This window comes from Passer domesticus, chromosome 7 (genome assembly GCF_036417665.1).
Source record: "Passer domesticus isolate bPasDom1 chromosome 7, bPasDom1.hap1, whole genome shotgun sequence".
NCBI lineage: Eukaryota > Metazoa > Chordata > Aves > Passeriformes > Passeridae > Passer > Passer domesticus.
The window spans coordinates 40894161-40916847 of record NC_087480.1 but is presented as its reverse complement, the minus strand read 5'-3'; the positions used below and the strand labels follow the sequence as shown (position 1 = coordinate 40916847).

The 22687-nt window shown below is 40.0% G+C and overlaps 1 protein-coding gene and 1 long non-coding RNA gene across 2 annotated transcripts in view; one reads left to right on the top strand and one right to left on the bottom strand.

The window, feature by feature from the left end:
• Positions 1–1016: 1016 nt before the first annotated feature.
• ATP6V1G3 (ATPase H+ transporting V1 subunit G3) lies at positions 1017–12296 on the top strand. The gene is made up of 3 exons (XM_064427949.1): positions 1017–1292; positions 8559–8659; positions 11857–12296. Exons 1-3 carry the CDS (start codon positions 1211–1213, stop codon positions 12028–12030), a joined length of 357 nt encoding a protein of 118 aa, XP_064284019.1. The 5' UTR covers positions 1017–1210; the 3' UTR covers positions 12031–12296.
• The window catches only part of LOC135304956 (uncharacterized), a 55956-nt gene continuing 37440 nt past the window's right edge, over positions 4172–22687 (bottom strand). Inside the window, exons 6-7 of the long non-coding RNA XR_010366206.1 lie at positions 6444–9324; positions 4172–5668 (exon numbers count right to left, since the gene is read on the bottom strand). This is a non-coding gene — a long non-coding RNA (uncharacterized LOC135304956). The remainder of the gene's footprint in view (positions 5669–6443; positions 9325–22687) is intronic.

Here is a 22687-nt window from a genome sequence, read left to right as displayed (position 1 = left end):
CCTGGGAAGCCCCAGAAAGTAAAGGGCCCTAGAATAAGAACCATTAACAGAGGGCAACAATTAATTTTTATATAAATGTATTTTATGTATAAGATAGACAGAAATCATATCACATGTATAAATATATAACTGTGTATAAAATTGCAGCATGGAAAAAACATTTATATCAGGAGATGATTTCCAGTCCTGGCAGAGCTCTATCAAAAACCTGTAATAAATATACTTTACTCGTGCTGTGATGTATTTTTTTGCAAAAAATAAATCTATCTTAATTATGCAATGTGACGTCCCTCTCCTGTGCAATGGCTGAAGAACCTGTAACAGGTGGGATTTTTGGGGTTTTTTTATGAGGATTCAGATGAACATGCTGCTTATTCATGCAGTAGCTCACAAAGCCTTCTTTCCTTCTGTAGGAATGGGATGTGCATTTACAGCCACGCACAGGCATTCATTTGACTGTTTTGTGCATTATGACTTGAAAGTAAAACCTAGCCCACCATTCATACCTTGCAAGAGTCTGGATCTTAGAGCTAAGCCCAGAGTTTCTCACTCCATCTCATCTCCACTCACCTCCATCATGGCAGATTACAAGGCAGAGCATACCTCAATCACTAAATGCTTTTTTAAACTTTAGTCCCCAATGAATTAATTTCTATTGAATATTTTTTTTAAGTGAAAACCCTAATAAGTTGTGCTAAGAAGTAACATTAAATAGAAGTCTACAAGCAGTTTTTGGTGTTCAACCAAAATTAATTGTTGACTAAGGTTGATTCTTCACTTTGAGGGGAAGTTTTATTTAAAGGAAATGCCAAGAAAATATTTTTCCCCCTCAGTTTCTAGACAAGATTAACTGTATTCTGCTTCAGAAATAAGAGCCTACAAAAAAAGAGAGAAAATCCCCATTAAAATACCATAAAAAGCCATTTGAAGTGCTCTTTTTTGCCCCAATGTGTTAATCAGAGACTTCAAGTTCTCTGTGACCCTGAGGAGAGGAGGACATTCCCTTCAGCCTTGCTGCTGTGTTTTCCTGACTGCACTCCCAGGCCTGTGCGCCCAGCAGCAATCCAGGCACAGCCAGCTGGGTTGGTACAATCTGGAAGCTTGTTGCAATAACACACAGAACAAAAAACACAAGGAAGAGCCTGGCAGCTGTATAAAACTCCCTCTGAGCTCCAGTCTTCACAGAAGTTCACCAGCCCCAGCAAGCAGCATGACCAGCCAGTCTCAGGGAATCCAGCAGCTTTTGCAGGCAGAAAAACGTGCCAAGGACAAACTGGAGGAAGCCAAGAAAAGTAAGTAGTTGGCCTGGTTTTATTGTACCTCTCAAGTGCAAGCCCTTCAGAATTACAGTAGCTCAGAGAAAAAGATTCTTTCATCTGTATACATGCACTAGTGCTGTGCCTTGACTGCAGCCAGGCATTAACTCAAGCCTGAACATTCAGAGTTTGTTTAAAACCCTGTGTGCTTGTGCCTACGTGTACACGTGCCTTATTACATTAAAAACTGTTTTCTTTGTTATATTCATCCTGTCAGCTGCATTTGTTCTTCCTTTATCTCAATGCTGATAATGCCATTACTGCCTTGCTGTTCGAATTAAAATCTTACATGCCTTTGGCTGCCTGCTCTGGAGGACTAGACTCCAAACTTTTTACTTTTCTCAATAGGATTTGCTAAGATTTTTTTAGTGTTCCTCTTTACTTGCAAAATCCAGTAACTTGTCTCCTCATTGAAGCTGGGCTTCAAAAAATTATATGAAAACTAAGGGGAAACTTCAGCACCCTGATAGTAATCAAAGTCACAGTAAAACCATGAGCACTCTCAGTACTGTAATGATCATTCACAGAAGTTTTATTACATGGCACAAGTAATTATTCTCCTGAGTGCAGGTACAACCACATGAGTCATTGACCTGCACTAGCACTGAAACATTAATACTGTTTTCTGGAGTGATCTTGCTTCAGAAACCAGCAGCAGAATGCAAAGAAAATGGATGACAGTGATGTCATGTGGAGCAAGAGCACAATTAAAGGAATATATTTTCTTTTCCAGGGAGGAATGGAAGCTAAACAGAATAATTTGTGTAGCTTCCATATCCCTTTTACATGTGAATCAGCATTGTTGTGTGCTCATTAATATTAATTTTTAGTGTGAGGTGTCAATTTGTACAGCAGCACACACAAATAAGTAGAAAGGCAAGTCCCCTCCCTAAGCACCCAGGCACTGCCTGTGCCTTGCAGACACAGTAGAGATTAAAACAAATCCTCCCATCTTCATAAAAAAGAACTCTCTCAGGCAGAAACCTGAAGGCAAGGGATACTTAAGTAGTGTTTTGACCTCTTACACAGCCAGACCAGGAGCTCTGGGAGGGATGTTTTTTACCTCAGAGAGCAGAGGAAATACACTGCTCCCTCAAAGCAAGAGAGCACACGACCTGGAAAGGCACAGCCTTGGTGGAAGGAGAAGAAGTTTGGCCTGAACACAGACTGCAGAATCAGGCCTGAGCTTGAAGTGGATTATATTTGGGTTTGGGTTTTTGGTGTTTTTTTGGTTGCTTTAATTTCGTTTGTAGGGTTTTTTTAAAATCAAAAGAATCACTTTAATTTTTTTCTATAATGGTCAATTAAAAAGGAAGCTTCATAAATTAAGGAACTCCAAAAATGAAAAGAATAATTATAATGTAAAAGTGATAATCAAAGACGAATGTCTTGCAGAGTCCAGATACAGTTATGGATGCATTTGCTCTAGTCTGCAAAAAACACACTACCTTGTCACCACCTCAGCCTCACTTGGAGTGCTTGTGATAAGAACAGGATTTCTTACAGATAAAGTGTCTTCAGACCCTCTGAGTCAGAAGCTTGAACTAAACCACTACCAGTGTTTTTCTCAACACTAACACACTAGTAGGAGTTATTAACCAGCTACAGAAAAACAGCTATTAAGAATTTTTCTCTCAGCAAAATAATTCAGAATAAAAATATATCATCACTATGGCTTTCTTTTCTATTACTTTTAAGATCACTTTCTTTTTGCATTTATAAAAATTATTAAGAAAAATTAAAATTTCAATACACAAATGTAAACGTAAGAAAACAACCCAGTGACTGCAAGGGAGGAACAGGCTGCCCAGAGGCTGGGGAATCTCCATTCTCAGAGGCATTCGAAACCCACTGGATATGGCCCCAGTCAAGCTGCCCTTGCTTCCATCAGGGAGTGTATTCTATAGACTCCTTCCAGCCTCAGCAGTTCACTGTGATTCCATGAAAAACCTCAAGAATTTCCAAAATTAGTCAATCAAGGGCAAACAGTTTAAACAAATCCATTCTGGATTTTGTTCTAAACCAAGCATTATAGGTAATCTACCAGCATAATTCTACCTAGACAACCATTCTGTTCAACATTGCAAGAAGTTTGCAATGAAGCTACAAAGCAAAATTTAAATGCCATGTAGTCCCTAATTTAAGTATCTCCATAGCACTGTCGCTACACCACCTTAGATAACTATGCCACCATAAGTTAAATACTGTGGGACAAGGGCAAAAGAAATTCTTTTAGAGGCAAATCTGGCTATTCTAAGTTGGGGTTACTTCAGCAGTCTCTTCCCCACATGGATTCTGCAGTTAGATCAAAACAAAGGATTGCAAATTTTGTCTCTAAGCATAAAGCTAAGCTGAAAGACAATACATGAAATGCAACAGATCTGTGCAGTGCAGTTGGCTGCCCTGTGCACACACAGCTGGGTGGAACGAGGAGGGAGGTGCTGCTTCACCCCAGAACGGGCAGCTCAGATCCACCTGGCACCAGCTCAGATCCACCTGGCACCAGCTCAGATCCACCTGGCACCAGCTGGGATCAGCAGCTGCTGCTCAGGGCCTGCACTCTGCAGCTCTGGGCTGCCAGGGAACGCACTGAAGCCTCACTGTGACCTCCTTTGTCACCCCAAGCAGGCATTGCACACACCACTGCACCCATGGGTCTGGCTGCTGTGCTGACACTGGGACATCAGCTGGCAGCTTGTTCCTGGGACACACCAGGAAAGGCATTTGCAAGGAAATGGGACTAGCAAAACTACCCTAATGCAAATCCTTCAGTGTTTACAGTTGATACTCACATAACCAATCAAAATGTCGTGTGAACACACATAATACTGTATATAAACAGTTAATGGGCCTAGGTTTTGCTGACATATGTGCACTTGTTAGTAATGCAAAAGCCATTTGAAGTAACTGAAAAAATTAGCAAATAAAATTATATTAATACACACAAAACAAAGCAAAAATATGATGCTAAAGTTCCTCTGTACATGCTTTTTCTTACTTCTTGCCCAATACCATTTTGCCTGGCATGATACCACTAGCTGATATAATTTATACCTGAAAAATTGTTAATGTTTTAAATAATTAATTAAATGAACACATGCAAGGCTGAAATTAGATTGATTAAACACAAGCCAAACCAGTCTGCAATCCTCTGACCATTTGAACATGGTGCTGCTTTATCTATCATTTTTACTTTAAGCACAATTTGGATCCCAGAAATAACTGAGCATTGTCAGCGCCAAGCCATCAATTCCTGAAAATCCTTTTGGGTAAAATAAGGGAAACAAATGTGTCGTGAACACTGGGCTTAGCAAAACTCATTCTCCTCTAGATTTTTATATCTTCCCTTGAATTTCTCATGCCTAATAAAAAGAAAACTCTGATGAAAGATCATAGAAAATCAGATTAAAACCAAATGTTAATCAAAATAAGATATTGTAAACAGAATTATATCCATGGCGCTCTTCTTGGACAATATCCAAGACATATTTTATCTACTGAGAAAGCTATACATAATGCTCAGCTTGCCTCTATTCTATTTTATTAAAAGTACAAAATAGTTTTCTCACATTGCACATCCCCAAATCCCATTTTCCAGACAATTTAGCAAAGACAACTGAAATGGTTCTATTTTAAGAAAATATGATTAATTTTTGGCAACTTCTTCAAATGACTTGATTTCTATGCAGAAATTCAGCTAGAAGCCTAGATGATATGTTTGAAAACAAAACTCCAATTTTAGCATTGCAGTTTTTGGAAAGTAAGATAACTTAGTGTTTGAACAAATTAGAATGCAAAATTTTTGCCTTCTACTGCCTTTCTTCCAAGATCTAAAAAACTCCAACAGCTTAAAAGACATCAGTTCTTATGGATCTAACCAGAGCAAAGTGTTTCATGAACATCACAAAAATACCTAAATAAAGAAGAATACAGCCTTTCTCCATGCTAATAACACCTTCCCATGTTAGGCAAGAAAATCCTCCACAGTGCTGACTGGTCACAGCAAGTTTTTTAAAATTTGGCCAATTTAACTCAATGCCTAAAAAATTATAGGCTGTGGACAAGGAAACCAGGCATAGCACAGCTGCTTTGCTGCTCTCCATCTTCAAGGATGGAAGGAGGAACAGAGGGCCAGCAGTAATCCTTGTCCCCACAGCATGACCTTTGTGGCAAAAATCTCTTCAAATTTGGGGCTTTCTGTACCTCACCTCTGATCCTGAGGAAATGTCATAGGACCGGGCTGGTTTTCCCATCCTCCTGCACTTCTTGCCCTCTTTTTGCATGATTTTGGCTGAATTTCAGCGCTCCACCACCCTTCAGTGTGTAAGGGTTGATTTTAGCTTGGCTGTGCTCTGCAGAGAACCAGCCCAGCAGATCAGTAAGGCTTTGAAAAGGCAGTCCTGTATTGTACAACTACAGTAGCAGACAAGTGGTTAACAACAGACTGATTAATTAATTTTGGTTTGTCCCTAGTGGAACAGCAGGTTAAGCTCTAGTTTCTGCTTAACTTAATCAGGTGCAGCATATGCACCGTCGCATATGTTGGCAGTTGCCGATTCTGTCCACAACGTTGTTGGACTAGCAGTAATTTACTCACAGCTTTTCCACTTAATTAAATAGGAAGCAGCAGGTTCCTGCTGTGCCAATCCTGGAGGCATCATGGAAAAATGAAATGGCTGCCACTCTACAGTGACACCCTATGTATTGTGCTTGCTCCAGAGCACTGTCAAGAGCTGACACGTATGTATACATATACTCTTTGGTTCACTATCTACATTGTCAGAGGCAACTGAACTGTTGTTTTGTAGTTAATCTCTTTCAATTTTCTGCATTTTAAATGGATATATTTATCTATCTGCTGGCCAAATATGCAACATATTTACTACAGATGGCCCCCCAGATGGAATTTGAAATTAAAATCCCACTGATTTTGAAATAATTTAATTTGCCATAGAGATCCAGTTCCTCAGCTGGTGAAATTGGCAAAGCTTCATCGTAGTCACTCCCCCTGACTGCCAGCTCCAGAGAATCACCCCCCAGCTCCACTCCTACAGAGTGGAAACTCTACAAAAGGCTGATCAGCTCCAAATTTGGAGAGGAGAATAAGGGAAACTTCAAAATACAGACCTGAACCTGGTTCCAAATTTTGTTGTCCAGACTTATGTCAGGCTCTCACACAGATCTGTCAGTTCACTCATCCTAGTCCCAACACTTCATACAGTGAGTGGCAGAAGCTGGGGGAAATCAGCCTTGTTCAAAAAAATACAAACTCTGGAAAAGTACCCACTAGGTTTAAAACAGCCTCTCTCCCGTTTATACATAAGCACAGTGGTTCAGTGGGAGAAGGACTCTGATAAATATAATTTCCCACACACGAGAGCCCTGCACTGATGGACTGGGAGTCAATAAAGCTATCTAGTTCCTCAGTAGGTTGCTCCTTCCTGTTAAAAGCCTGTGTGCATGCCACTCCCAAGGTTCCACAATAAGCCAGTAGTCCAGAAATCAAGACTTAAAAGTAATTCCCATTTTGTGCATCTCTCTGCTTCTACTCACCCATCTGCAGATAATTATTTTGGAAAGAGCATTCAGCTGGAGAAGTCATTTCCTGCTGAATCCATTTTTTTACCCAGGCTTTTGCTGAATCTCAGGTGTATTAAAAGCAATCTTCCTCTCAAGCGTCAGCTTCCTCATTATGCCATGCTCAGTGGGAGCAAGTTTCTATATGACACACCTGATAAGGCTGGAGAAGCCCAGCTCAGATGTAACCAAACCAGTGTAACAGCTTGGAGAAAGAAAACGAGAAATCTTTCATCTTCCTAGCCTAGGCAGAGAATGTTTCCTAGGATTTCAGGAAAGGAAATAGTGGTGTTAAATAGGTTGTTACTGTAAGTAAATAAATCAGTGTGCCACAAGAGATCAACATGGCTCTTTCAGCTGCCTAGGCCGCCACTCTCACGTTCTTGTGATATCCTAATTTAAGCAACTAAGCAATTTTTCAGCCACTGATAAGAAACAATTTTTCAGCCCTGTTAAGAAAAGAGAGCAACCTTATTCCCCCTGCTCCTAAAATTCTAGCTGTACAGCATAAAGAGACCCCAAAAATCAGCACCAGCCCAGGTGTCTCAAGTATAGCATACCAACAATCCATGCAAGAGGTTTACATTTAGAAAATTGCTTTTCTAAATGGACTGTTTCCTCACAAGGTAGTGTCGCAGAATCCTGAGGAGATCCATGCAACTTTACTGACTTTATAAATGACAGAGAAGCCCAGAGGGTTTCTTCATGTACAACCTTAAACACCAAATTTCCATCAAACCATTTACTCTTATTCTTTACATGACAACCCTACTAGATCCAGAGAGGTCCTTATGTCCAGTCCTGCAGTGACTTACATGCTCTTAATTTGACAAGCCCATAGCATTTTACCTAAAACAAACTATTCACAGCAAACAAAATTAGGTATGTAATCAAGCCTGGTGAGGAGGAAGGCTCTAGTTTCCACTACACGCTAAAATGTCACCTTACAGATCACCTTGTTTAAAATTAAAAGAAAAAAAAATTAATCCCTTTCATGTTTTCTGTGCATTGACAAAGAATTGACCTCCTTATCTTAGTCACTCACCTCTGCATTTAAGAAAGGTTAGTAGAAGAGGATGCGGGAGGAAAGGACAAAGCCTGAAAGTTGCAACTCAGTTTGGTAGTGGTTAAGACATCTTGCATTATTTTGGATATCTGCCAGCTCTAAGCAGAATCCAGTTGGTGTGGGATGAAGGGATTCTGGCAACCAATCAATGCAGGAAATCTTACAGAATAACGTCTTTTCCCATCCATGACAACTAAAATCTGTTATCTGGCTGCTACTATTGCTGATGAAGAAAAGATAGATATTTATTTAAACACCAAGCTGTGATTAGAAAAAAAAATGCATTTGTGTTGCGGGAAGATGTCTACTTGCAGAAAGACTTCTGTTGTCAGCAAACCAAGAAGCTCTTCACTTGATGTGTGCTTCTGCACAGGAAGTTGGTCTCAAAAGAGGGGTACTTGCATGACTGGCTAGCAGTCAAAAAGTGTTCTAAGTCAATGACTTCATCTCTTCTGAGCATTCTTGTGTAAATCCGATGGACAAGGCTTTCAGCAAAGTCAGTGTTCTACTATGCCAGCTGAAATATCTCTGATTTGGAGAGATTCATCTGTGGGGATACAGGGATGTATGAAATAAATGCCTCTTTCTTCCCCCTCCAGGAAAGGGTAAAAGGCTGAAGCAGGCCAAGGAAGAAGCCACAGCCGAGATAGACCACTACAGACTACAGAGGGAGAAGGAATTTAGAAACAAGGAAACAAATGTAAGTAAGAAACCTGCATGTGTTCTTTTGTCTTACCAAACTGCTCAATGGTAAATCAAATTGTTTCCAAGAGTATTACCTGGAGACTCCTGCACACCAGTTTGGTCATACTGATTAAACAGAGGGGTGTCATCTACAGCATCTATATGCTTCATTTGGACTTTTTCACAGACTTTGAATGCATTTGTAGAAAAAATTGTGAACATTCCCCACTAAAATGGTCCAGATTCCATATTTGGTTCACACTTAGGCTTTGAAGATGTATGTCCTTTAAGGAAAAATACTTTTGGGTCCTTTTTCTATAACCACAGGCAGACCTACTTCCTGTCCTGAAACTGGAGGATTCAGTAAGGTGGATGTGTCAGTAAAAGCAAAAGTTTAAAATGTTTCTTTCCATTTCTGCTCCACTTCAGCTGCCTCTTTCCATTACATATAAGACTGCATCCTTTGTCAACTGAAGTCACTAATAGTTTGGAGTTTTTCACTGTTTCTGTAGTAAAAGTGGTCTGGCTCAATATTTTCATATTTAAATAAAGCTGTTTTATACATTTATGGCAGCTTGCATTTTTCTCTAGTATTTCCATGAAATTCACAAACCATTCTCTTTTTACCAGGTGACCTTCCTCCTACATTCTTGGTCTTGTTTTTTTCCCTCAGGTTGTATCCTGCAAAGACAAGGAAAGTACTTGTGCAAAAGCAGACACAAAAAGAAAAGAAAAAGCCAAAGAGGTCGAACAAAATCTTTTTTACCAACCTGTCATTTCAGTCACACTTCACATAAAACATTTTCCAGCAGGGCTCACAACCCTTAGGAATATCAATACACACAAAAATATTGGTATCACACTGTGCCAACCCCCAGACGCACTGTCACACAGGCAGGCCAGGTAGAAATGTCTCAAATGTACAGTTTAAGTTGTTTACTGACACCAAAATAAAGTATAAAGACCTCTAAAATTTGTCCACCTTTTCAGTCAAGCCAGACTTCTTATTCTAGGTCTTGATAGCAGAAGAGTAAAGATGTTACTTTTTTGTGAACTCCATTTTTTCACCACAACCAAATGAAAGCTGCAGGGAAAGGCCACTATTTGTCAATGGGAGGTTTCACAGGAGCAGGACAGAGCACATATTGCTCCTCAAATGACAGCATGCTCTACAAGATTGCTGGAGTCCCCTCCACATTCCCTGACCCCCTTATGTCAAACATTCACCTACCCAGACAAAAGCCATCACTGTTAACCTGTGTCTGGAGGCAGTCAGGAGCTCCAGCAAAGCCAGTGCAGAGGGAGCTCTGATGCCCAGTTCAGTTTACTTTCTCAAGTATTTGGACACAAGTATTTTTAATTCTCTGTCACAGTCTCGTCTAATGCCATTCTTCCTCCTACTTTGTATTGCTCATATTCAAACAGGAGCAAATTTTCTCATACTATGAGAGGCTTCATATCCATCCAGAATTAAGAAGAGCAACAGAAGAATAAAGATTGAGGTTAGAATGACAATATGCAAAATCTTTTTTCAAAACACACAAAATTTTTTGCCTGGATCTCAAACCAATTTTGCTTTTTCACTCATTATCTGAGGTCACCTAACTCTGGAGATGTGCAGCCTAGTTCTGAATTTTGTGGCTTCTGAGCCAATGTAATATTTTAGCAGCTTTGAAATGACACTAGCATAAAACCTGTATGGGAAAAATAAGAGAAAAACCTTCAAGGTCAGCAGAAATCATAAACTAAGCAGAGCATTGCCTGCATTCTGCAAGAAAAAGGTCCTCAAATTCAGAAGCTGAAGAAGAGAGGGAAAAACAGAAGAGTAAGAGTTTACTATCTCAAATTACATTATCATGAGCCGAGAAAGCAGGTCTGCAGAGGCTCTTCTTAAAATTATAATACTTTTCTTGAGGCTTTTCAAAAGTATTTAGTGGCTAGATAACATGCAACCATCTGGGATCTCTAGAAAGTTACTTTCCCCAGTGGAAAAATTCAGTTCCATAAATCTGGTCTAAGCTGTACAACTTTTCCCACACGCAACACTTGCAACTTGTCTAAAAGTTAAAATAAAATGTCGGCTAAAAATAGTTATTATAGAAAGCTGTAATCTTTTCCCAATACTTATTATTACGTCTACAACCTACATTTCTTCCAAACTGAAAAATGGTTTACATGTGGATTATGGACAAATGTCTTACTACGTTGCCAAGTATTGATAAATGGAACAGGGAAGGTAGTCTATGCAAAATATGCTTTTCCTTCTTTTAAGGACTAAGTTGGGCTGAAACCACACAAAAAATAGGGTTAACAACCCCTTCCTTGTTTCTGGTCATGCTCTAGGTACCCCACTAATACACCACAGGTTAGCTCCACCTGCTAGTCCACCCCAGAGAGCCATGGCAGGAACAAGAACAATACGTTACTTATTCCTTTCTTACTCTGCAAGCATGCAGAAATGTCTTCTTCTCTCCACATGGAATTCTTTAGCTGGAAACCAATTTCTCTGCTGGTATCAGAAGGACTTTTCCATAAGGGAAGAATTCAAGAGATGTTGGGGCAGTGGGGGAGGAGGGAGCAAAGTCACAGATTTGGAATGTGTGCATCTGTTTATAACATAACCTTGCTAAAATGTTCAGTGAGTCTAGAGTCAATTAAATTCTAAGCGAATGTCCTGATATTAACTGTGCCAGAAGCTGTCTGGTATTTCGCCAGATAAGAAAATGTAACATTAAAAGACCTTGTCTGAGGCCTGTTGAGGGTTATACATCACTAACTGCTGAAGACATTTCAAGTACTCTGAAACTGTAATTATGTATTTTCAGGAAGGCTTTTCCATGTTTGGGCCTTAGCTGCACTCACAGGCATTCTCAGTGAGGCCAAACGAAGGCACACAGTGATAGAACTTAGCTGCCTAGTCATTAAAATAGAAAACAAATTAAAATGAGCCATATAAAAGACAAAACATACACAATGTTTTTCCCACAGCGAGCTGGTAAACTTTCATTACATAGGGAGATTCCCATTGCTAATGAGCATATGAGTTGCCTTTAATCCTGTTTTTATGCTTACATTTGAACCCAGATCAAACCCTCACTGTTCAGAAGCTGTATGATGTGTTTATGTTATGCTTGTGCTACATGATGAAGAAAAGTACAATAAACATGGTTATATGTACTCTATCATTTTGCTCAGAGGTCTTCTGCTTTTCAGGTAATGGGCTCCCAAGGTAACCTCTCTGCCAAAATAGAAGAGCAAACAACAGAAGCCATCCGAAACCTCACAAGCAGCTACCACAGGAACATGGAGGGCATGATGAAAAAGCTCTTGAGCACAATATTTGACATCAGCCCTGAAATTCACCCAAACTTCAGACCTGCAGTTTAAGATTCATTGATGTGCTGTGTATGCAAAGCAAAGTAGCCTTCTTTCTTGATATAAGTATAAATACTTCCTCATGTATTGTTTCTGTATGTGTGAGAAAAAAAGAGCACTGGAGCCAAAAGCACACAATTCCACACAGGCTTTTGATGTGACAGGAATTATACAGGGTTGCACAAGCATTTGTTGCAATATTGTTTCCCACAGCTAAGTCCCTGTCATTTAGGCAGGGACAAGTCAACAACAGCAAAATAAATGATTATTTGACACCAGCAGGTTTTCAGTGGGAGTCTTTGTTCCTTTTGTCTTATAAAATGTTCTGTACTTGGATGTTATGTTGCATAAGGTCTGTTTTTCCTAACCTTTACTGTACTTCAAGTCACATGAAATAGAATATCACAAAAAACTAAAATGGAACTTTTCTGTTTTTCTTGTGACACATAGAGTGGTCAGGTTATGGACCATACAGGAACATTTGATTTTGGTCAAAAAGAATAGGTCAAAGTATTTTCAATTTTTCTATGCTAGTTTAAAGCAAAATGTAGTTAACTTGTACAAAACCATGCTTAAAAGCCATACTTAAATGATTATACTAAAATTTAACTACACCACAAACTTTATATAGCTTTGTTAAATCTGAAAAATGAGAACAGGCATAATCATTATTTACAAAATTGCTATGGTGCAAGGGCCAGGCTAGCACATCTACTTTCTATACAGTTACCCTGAAAGCACAGGAACCCAAGGGCTCAAACTCTATACCAGTTATCCTAAATGGTACCTGAATCCACAGGTTGTCCAGAAATCACATCAGCTACAGCTCATTTCTGTTACCCTAAGCAACCTTGGGTAATACTTCCCTCTGCAGGAGCACAGATTTCCCTTGGAATATAATTCTACTGAAGTTGTGAAAATACAATATGATCTGTGCTCTCAAGGTGAAGCCCATTCAGTATAATGGGAGGCACTGATGAAGTGGGGATCTGACACACACCTGCACTGTGAGCTCCTTTAACGCCTTGTTTCCAAAAATTACTACAAAATTACACCAAATTAGAAAAGAAGTTTGAGAAATGACTAGCAAACAGTAGCCATGATTTTCAGTCCATGTAGACACAGACAAATCGTTTCCATTTCACAGCAGCTAGTCATAGGCAATCTCCTGTTCCAGCAAGGTTTACACAGTTGATGTGCTGTCATGTGTAAAATGACCGTAAAGCTGGAGCCAACCTAATGTCAGCAAACATGACTCCTCAAGGCTGTGCCTGGATAGTACATAATCTCCAAGCCCTGATTGTTGCAGTCTCCTGTGCTTGATTATATTCTCTGGGGACCCAAGGATGCTGAGGAATGGAAAGAAACTAGAAATCCTATTGACAGCAGCTGAAAGGCTCATTTATTTAGGATTCTTTGAATCAATGTGTGATAAGTTTTGATTTGCTGAGGGGATGAAGGCACTCCAGTCCCAGCCCATGTGCAGGAGCCAATGTAGGCACCTTCCTGCACAGCTTGGGACAGTCAGGGCTGTCTCACAGCCCAGGGGCACATGCCTCCAGCTTGGGTCATGGCTGCAGCCCCAGTGCAGTGCTCAGCTGAGAAACACAGATCTGTGAGCCTAAAGAGTCACCAAATGAACCTAACACCTCACAGGGTCTGACTCATGCTCAGGACTGCTCTGCTTTCCCTATGGACTACCTCAGCACCCTTGCCTCCAGCTATCACTTCTAAACAGACAGAAATGTTGCAGGTTCAACTGCAGAACTGAAGCAATGGGGCTCCCATTGCTGCGGGGGATAAAACACCCCCACCCCCACTATGGTGACAGGAGAATTGCCACAGCATGGTGGGCAGCAAAACCAAGCAGCAGCTTCTCAGGAGGCAGCAACCAAGGTACTGCCTCCTGAAATAGGTTTACTACCTCCTCTTGAAATAAAGGTTTGTCTTCCTTGCTACCCTGCTTCTTTTTATGACAATCCCTCTCTCCATCATTCTCAACAAAATCTTTGTTCTCTCACCAGCTGCTTCTCTTGCAAAGCCTTCAAGGCTGTCTGTACCCTTCCAGGCTGTCTGTACCCTTCTGGTCCTAATGGCCAGGGACACATCTCTTATTTAAATATCCTCTGCCCTGCAGTCACAGCCATGACCTGCCTGTATCCTTGTTATCACCTGCATACCTGAGGTACACACTGAGTCTTAGGTTATAAAACTTTTTTGAACATGAATATGTTCTTGAACTCTGGCTACTCCGTAGCTACCACTCATATAAAAATAATTAATTTCATAAGATTAGGTCTTTGATCTCGAGATATAAATCTGAGAACATTTAGCACTCTGAGCATTTACTCTCCTCTACATTCAGTCCTACTTCTGGACATAAAAAAATTGGTCATACCATCACTTTTAGATGTAAGGGTCAAACTTCATATTAGACTTCATATAGACTTCATATTATTTGGCAATATTATATTAAATGAAGAGCTTAAATCACTAGCTGCAGCAATGGAATATTGGGGTGCCAAGAAAGCACAAGCTGAGTTTATAAGGACACAAAATACCTTATATGTGACAGTTACATACTCCTGATAATGGCAAAAAATTGTTCCATGCAAAAGGAAAAAAAGGATGGTTAATTTCAAATTTTTTGTAATGCATAAAGGAAAGGTAAAAATGGTTACTCTGAATTAGCAGTCACCTGGAAGGAATGATTACAAATGCCCTTTCATCTCCTGGGGATATTCCCAGGCCCACAGGAGCCCCCAGTCCTCACAGTGCCCTGACACTTTATTACCTAGTGTGCACCAATGCAGTTGCAAATAAAATGGCAGTATCTCACATGCCACAACACAAACAGATTTTAAGACAGAAGAAGCCACAAACAGATAACACTTATATAAACCTTTCTCTTTTGTTTCATAATTACCATTAAAATCAACTGCAAAACTCCCATATTGTGACATATTAGGACTGAAACAACAAACTAGATTGGCCCAGTTCTTCACTGGCTTACAGGACAGGGGTTAACAAGGCTCTTTCTGTCTGGAAATGAAGATCTGTATTAATCAATAAATTCTAATCCACTGATTAAATATCTCAAATAACAACTAGATCATAAATAACAACAAAGGGTCATACTAGTGAAAAGTACAAGAACTGTTTTGTACAACTCATGACATGGATTGGGCTGAATTTCTCTGGCTGTTCTCCCTCAAAATTCTCCTTTGAGTTATAATATATGAGGATGTAGTGATGTGGTTCCCATTCATGGGTGATGAGGGGAGATCTCTGAACTCATGCCAGTAAGACAGAATATCTTTCAAGTCTAAATAAAGTAAAATGAAACAGACATGAAGAATTAATACTACACTCTGTGCTGAAGTTGTCTACTGACTTTCCCATTAATTTCTGAAGAGTTTGGAAGCCGAGGTTTGGGAAATCAGAACCAGATGTTAATCCATTACATGGATTATGATATTAACTGAAATTTTTCCATATTAAAATATACTTGGAAGTTCATACAATCTGTAAAACATAAGTTGTTCTTGTAAATCATCATATGTGTGTGTATGAAGTTTTAACAGAACAAAATACTTCAGTCCCTGACTTAAAAGATTTTGTAGCTCCAGGGCTGTGAGAAATGTTTTCCTCTAAGTTGGGACAGGATGCTCTGCTGTTGCAGAGCTCAGGAACCATCACAGGGCAGGTGACAACAGGCTGCCATAACATACAGTCACAAGAGATGTGAACCTGCAGATCCATACTTCCACATGCAGCCTTGCCCAGAAGCATCCTTAACTGCAGACAAAGCAGGAAAGATGTCTATGTGAAAGGATATATTGGGCATCCCTGCAGCAGGGGACGGGGTCAAACTTTGGGTACAAATTTGGGCAGGGTCAGACACCAGACTGAGCCTGGGGCTGAAATTTGAAGACATTGTTAGGCTATTAAGCTATACCTTCCATCATTTGCAGCAGCACTGGCTGTTAGCTATACTGACAGGCAGGTAATGCTGCCATCAATTAAAGACACATGAACAGTAACAGTCCTTACAAAAGGAAGAATCAACCTTACCCCTGTGGTCCTTCAATGGAAATACATTATGTTCAACTGGAACTTCTCTTAACTGGGTGCATCTTTCAACTATGGGTTTGGTTTTTTCTCAAAACAACAGCATGCAGACTAATCAAATGTTGTCAAGACACAATTCTTCTTCAGCCTCAGCCATGAGTCAGGCTCACACTCCAGGATGTCCTCACCAAAAGACTAACTCATGGGAATGGTACCCATGTGGCATCTCATCATCACCTTCTCCAAACTCTGGGGCAAAGACTGTCCAACAACTCAGTGCAGAGCCAGGTGCCATTGAAAATAAACACAAGGGGAGCAAAGAACAGCGGGCAAAGATTTTGGGGTGACAGCAGTAATTCCAGGTCTTTGCTGTTCTGGAAGCCCCCCACGGCCACATGTTGGTTAAGCAGGAAATTTGAGCATTATGTAAAATTACATTCTGCTTCATGTATACAATGCATATTCTTCAAAATAATTTCCTCCAGCTCCTCATTGAAGTAGAGGGAATGCCTGTTCCACAATACACAAGCATCATGTATTCCTGTCAGCTTCACTGTGGCCTGTCCTTCACAGATTTGATTATTCCACATTTTATAGTACTATAAGGCACTTATACTCTGAGTCTTCCCCGAGGAACATTAATGCTTGTTAGAAATACATGACCCAACCAGTATTACTACAAAGCACTTGGAAAATGTTACATTGGAGTACTATTAATACACTCTATTGCACTTGCACTACATGACTGCATGTGGAAAATCTGATGACTTGCAAGCTTATTAAGTTACTGAAATTCCTCATTGCTTTTATGAAAGATATGCCACAACTGAACTACCTGACCCTGGGTGATTCCTGGAAGTTCCTCTGGCCCCAGATCTGATTTATTTCCAGGGACATCAGACTCCAATATGCTACCAAATTTCTGTATCACTTTTGGAAATACAGGGTTTTTGAGTTGAGCTGTGCTTCAAAAACAAGCTTTCCACAAAATATGCCAGGAAAATTACCTCAAAACTTGCTATTAAATAAACCTTGATTTAAGAAACACAGTATTTATAATTCACCTGTAACAAACCAAAGAGCATAAATATTAATATAAAACAGATCATCAATGTCAATATAACCTAATTTGTATAACCTTCTCTATGTATTTCATGTAAATATTAATTTAACAATCCTGTGGCACTGATTTATTATAGAAAAGAGATAGATAAAAACAGATACATAACATAAATGTAATCTAATCATGTGTGTCTTTGGCAAATAAATCAAGTATTTTGTGTCAGTGTTGTTTCCATGCAGACTCACTCACAGGAAATGAGCAATCCCATGCTGGCAGTGGGATGACTCATACCTGTGTTCAAAATGGAATAAAGGTGAAGTGTGGAGGCAGCTCCAAGTGCAGAAGTGAGATGTAGCAGCAAGGACAGACTGCCAGGCCACATGGGTGCTCAGAATTGCTCCTGCCATTCTGATCCACATCTCTTGTGCAAGGGTGGCTGCCCTGCACCTCACACCAACACTGCTCTTTCTATCAGCCCATGAACACACAGCCTTGACTTTCCAATAACCTGGCTCCCCAAGCATCAGGAGGATATGTATTACCTCTTACACGTGGTTTCCCAGCTGTTAGCAGCAGCAAAGAATGTTTAATAAATGAAATAATTGTGTCTTATAACAGATTTACACTTCTTAACAACATATCTACCAAGATGAGTTTCAAGGATAAAAACCAAAGTATTGTTTCCTCTTAACACTTAACTGCTCTGTCTGTATGTGCTATGGGTAACGTTTCTTATGGCACAGGCTGCCAAGTCCATTCAGAGTATTTTCCCTAATGTCTTTTCCATTCAGCTCTGGAGTAAGCAAATTAGCATTCAGCACTTTTCTCCTGTTTCTAAATCATTTTTCTTCCATATCCTTTGGAGTCACCCACAAAAGTGACATTGAGACAATAATTTACTCCAAGGTGAAGAGTCTGGAGAATCCTCACCCATTTCCATAAGTACACCCATTTCCAGTTCCTATTAACTGCTACAATTTTGACTGATACATTTGTATATATGAGCAAATATATACATCCCATATGTATCCTTTGTATTCAAGAAGTTGAAGTAATTTTCATTCAGTTTCTCTTTCTGAACCTAAGTATTTACCTACTTTGGAAAAATAAACAAAAACTACGTTTCTACTTTTTTGTGTCAAATTCAAGCCTGAGTGATTCACCAGTTTCCACTTAATCACTGCCTAAAAGAGCCAATATTCACCATAAAGGATTTCAGACCTGGAAATATTATTTCCAAACTTTTGTTTCTGTGGAACAACTGTGAGAAAACCACCGAAGGCTTGACTGTCAGCTGCTGGGAAGCTGTAAGTCAGATGATATCAACAGGGTAGCAACCAACGCAGTTTTGTGAAAACCTGTGAGCTCTGCATCTGTCTCAGGCACTTTCTGTGCTGTGCTGTTCCACAATGTCCCAGCACGTCTGCTGCTCTGCTGATGCTATTGCTCTATCTGAAACTAGATTCAGTAAGAAAAACACCTTTTGATGGAGGGGGTTGCCAGCCTAACAAGGCACAAGAAAGACGAGTGCATGGTCACAGGTTGTGCCAGGTCTGTGTGCAGGCTCTCTGCTGCCCAAAATAGCCCACTGTCAATGACACAGGCTGCAGGGTACACTGGAGAACTGAAGAGAATTTCAAAGTGGGAGTGCCTCTCAGGAGAATTGGTACTGTCTGAGAGAACTTTCCATGAAAAGTTTTTCAATCAGCTCAAGCTTAAAATTGTGCTGCTCTATTATTTTCAATGCGAATAGCTTTAATAAAGAGAACTCATTCTGAAACACACTGCAATACTCTCTGGACTAAGTCTGCTTGAACAGAACAAATGGATACAGCCATGTTCAGTGAAACATGAAAATTTATCACAGCTTTGATCTGCACAGAAATTCAGCAATTTCACAGTAAAGCATGGTGTTTAGGAATGATTCACTTGTTTGACATGTGACTCGTTCAAGCACTAAGACCAATATTTATACTCTTTGGTGGTTACGAAGGATATTTTATTCAGAAGAAAATATGTTGTACACAGAAGCATGTGGACTTGTCAGCAAACACCGAATATAGTCATATATACTAATATGTTATTAATTGGTTTGTGGATAGTAAAATCAAGTCCCTGACTTCAGAGTGAAAATATCTTTCCTCTCCTTGAAATGGAGAGCAAACGTGTATCCTACATACTAACATGGATACCAGCATGCCTCAAAATCTTGTGCACCTTTTAAATTAAACTTGAGATTCATTCTCTATTTCCATGTGGAAAAGGTAAGATTAAATGTGTACTAGTTAAGACAGCATGCAATTAAAATTGAAAGCATTAACAAAAATGGCACAATGCAGTTTACAGTTGACTTGTAAACATAAAGTTTAATGAGCCTCTGTTTTCTCACTCCTCTGCAACTGGCTCCAAGTCTTTTAACTATTCCTTTGCCTTGTAAATTCAGGTCCATGTAAGGTGAAGATCAGTGTGAAGGTGCAAGCAACCTAACAAGCCTGGCTGAGTTTGTGTTTCAGTGCCCTGCTTCCCTTCAGCAGCTCAGGTAAGACTGGAGCATGCAGAGCACCAACAGCAGCCGAGGGCAGGAGTCAGCCCAGGAGCTGGCACTGCAGAGCTTACAAATGTTTGTGGAGAAAAGAACATCAGTTGCACATACAGAGGCATTTGCTGACCTTATAGGCCACCCCTGGCATTCAGACTTCAGCGTGTCTATGGAAGAGCTGGGAATTGAAAGAGCAATCTTAACACAGACCTATAAACGAGAGGAGGCACACTCCAACAGCATGGGTTTGTAGGAGGTCTGGTTCTTGACTTAAAGCCCCAGGCTATTGGCCTAAGGAAATTGCTAGATGTGCAATATCCAGCTGCTATGCACAGTGGGGGCTGTCACCAAACATTGGGGTACCCTATGTTTTTTGTGTATTTGTTCTAATAAAATGAGGCAGAGAAGGCTTATTTACAAAGATCACACTGCTGACGTAACTGAAAAACTTGAAGTAATCTCGTCATAATTCTGTATACAGATTTCATCTGCCTTTCACAGGATCTCTGCTCAAATTAAGCATATGTATCTCACCAAGGGAGTGCAGGTATGCTGTAGTAATGTTTTTTTTCATTAGTCTCTTTGGCACAGCTACAAGTGCCACTGTGAAGAAAGAAAAAAAAACAAAAATATAAGGCCCTCCAAAACTTTCCTGGTTTATCACTTTCATCAGGCCAACATTTTTCTCACACAAAATGGAATCTGCTTTTCTTTATGTCTAGCGTGTACCCTAATTTATTCCCACCATAACCTTCTTAATTTCCACTTCACTTATGCATCCAGTTTCCAATATCCTCTCATTACTTTTCCAAATAATTATCTTCATGCTTTCTCCTTCTCTAACAGGAATTCATCGTAGACACACATCACATTGCTTCATTTTCCTTCTCTACACTCCTAGTAATCCTACCAAAACAGCATGGCAACCCTAAAACAAATTGTGTTTTGAAGCTACTATCCAACAGCATCTCAATTTCTTTGTTTTCTGACTTCCCCATTCATGTGTAGCCACGTTGTGCTACAAACTCCTGCATCAGGAGCCATCCACCCTTTTGACCTCAACTCCAAGCCCCACCCTCACTGCAGTCCTGATCCACAGCTGTGGTACCCAGGAGTCATCAAACACAAATTATTCCTTTTAAACAACAGAGTTTGCATAGGGTTTGATACAACAGAATGACTGAGGAACATTTGAAACTGAGAAGCCATAGGTAATGCTAATTTGTCCCTCTTACACTTAGTAGAAAGCAAAAGATATTCCATGTGTTTATCCCTGGGGTGGGATTAAAAAGGCCCATTATAAAAAAAAATCCCATTTGCATTGTTTTTACTGAAAGACTTCAATTTAACAGGTCTGACCTGGATTAAAAATAATGACCATCCAAATTCCAAACATTCTTCCTGTAAATCCTGGCTGTCCATTTATAGCCTAACTGAAGCCTGTTCTTAACTTGTAGCTGGCTCACCACCACCTGCCATTAACAGCTTGTTCAAAGTTGAACCTAATTGTACAAAGAGGTAAGGACACCATCAAAGTTATTTCTTAGCCAATCCATCCTCTTTTATGGCCATCTCTAAGCATGCCACTGCACCGCTGGTAGGCAGACTAATCTCTCAGGTATATAAAGGGAAGGGGCTTCTGCTTTACCATTACAGCTGGCTAATCCTATTAAAATAACAATCTGTATACAATAATTAGATGTCAGAAATAATGGGTTCTGCTCTAGTCCTACCCTCTCCTTTTTTCATTTGACTCTGTATTTCAAGAGAAAGTGATCTGGTGGCCTCTAGTTCTGACCTTTATCAGGTATTCCTGAGATCAGCAGCTCAGCTTTTCTAATCTTACCTTGACTTCTCTTGAGTGACCCCCCCGTTCCCCGTTACAGACTTCCCCAATTACCTCAATATTCACAGTATTCCCTAAAGCACCGCTACATGGAACACTATTATCTCTTATCTATTTTATCTATTAACCTTAGGAACACGGGCAAGCTATTATGAGCAATCACTGCGCTTACAGAAAAAGGACAGAAAGGGACAGAATGTGCTTTAAAAGCGTATGTGGAAAATGTTTGCCATTTTGAATACATTTTGTGTTTTCTTCTAAAGGAAAAATAACCAGATACTTCAGAAGCAAAGCCAAAAGTGTCTCAATTAAGCCTCTCAGCTCTTCTGCTTTCAGTGAAGTACTTATATTTTTTTAAGATGTTTCCCTTTGATTCCTACATATTTTCTATTGCTCACTCTTCATAGAGAGCCTGTCAAAAGACAACAGCAACCTGGGAATGGAGGTGTCCTGGATCTCTAACTCTAGCCCCACACCCTGTTTTCTGGGTAGACTGCCTGACTCTTAGGTTGGCAATGCTGTGCATCTGCCTGGGGACAGGGAAAAAAACTCCTGAAGAGCCAGCTGCTTCAGGAGAAATGATAGTTTGGGAGAGAAGGAGCAGTCAGCTCAGAAAAGACAATAATAGCATGAGACAGCTGGAGGAGAGATCTGCAGGAGCAAAGCTCGTCCCTGTTCATGTACCATCAGTAAAACTGGCAAATTAGTTATTTGTTTCCCCATCAAGAGGTTTGGGGCTTTTGGAAATCTGAAATTTAGAAATAACATATGTAAAGACAGGCAAAATCAATTTTTCCCCACTCACTGCTGGTTTGTTTGTTTGGGGTTTTTAAGTCACAGATTTGCCTATTTGCTGGTCATGTTGTGTAATATTACTGACTCCAGATAAAAGGGGAAAAAATTTGTCTGGTTCACAAACAAATTCAAAGCATACATTTTGATCTGCTGGATTTGTTACTGCTGGTTTTTGGGTTTTTTTAAGGGAAAAATCCATAATCTTCCATTTTTTCAAAAAGCTCAAAATGCTTTGAGCTTTCAAAATTTCTCCATTTGAGAGGGAGAGCAGGGGCAGAAGTATACAAATGTTCTGAGCACAGGGGCAAGGAGAAATCCTTCAACCTCTACTGTACTTTTGGAATGACATTTCAGA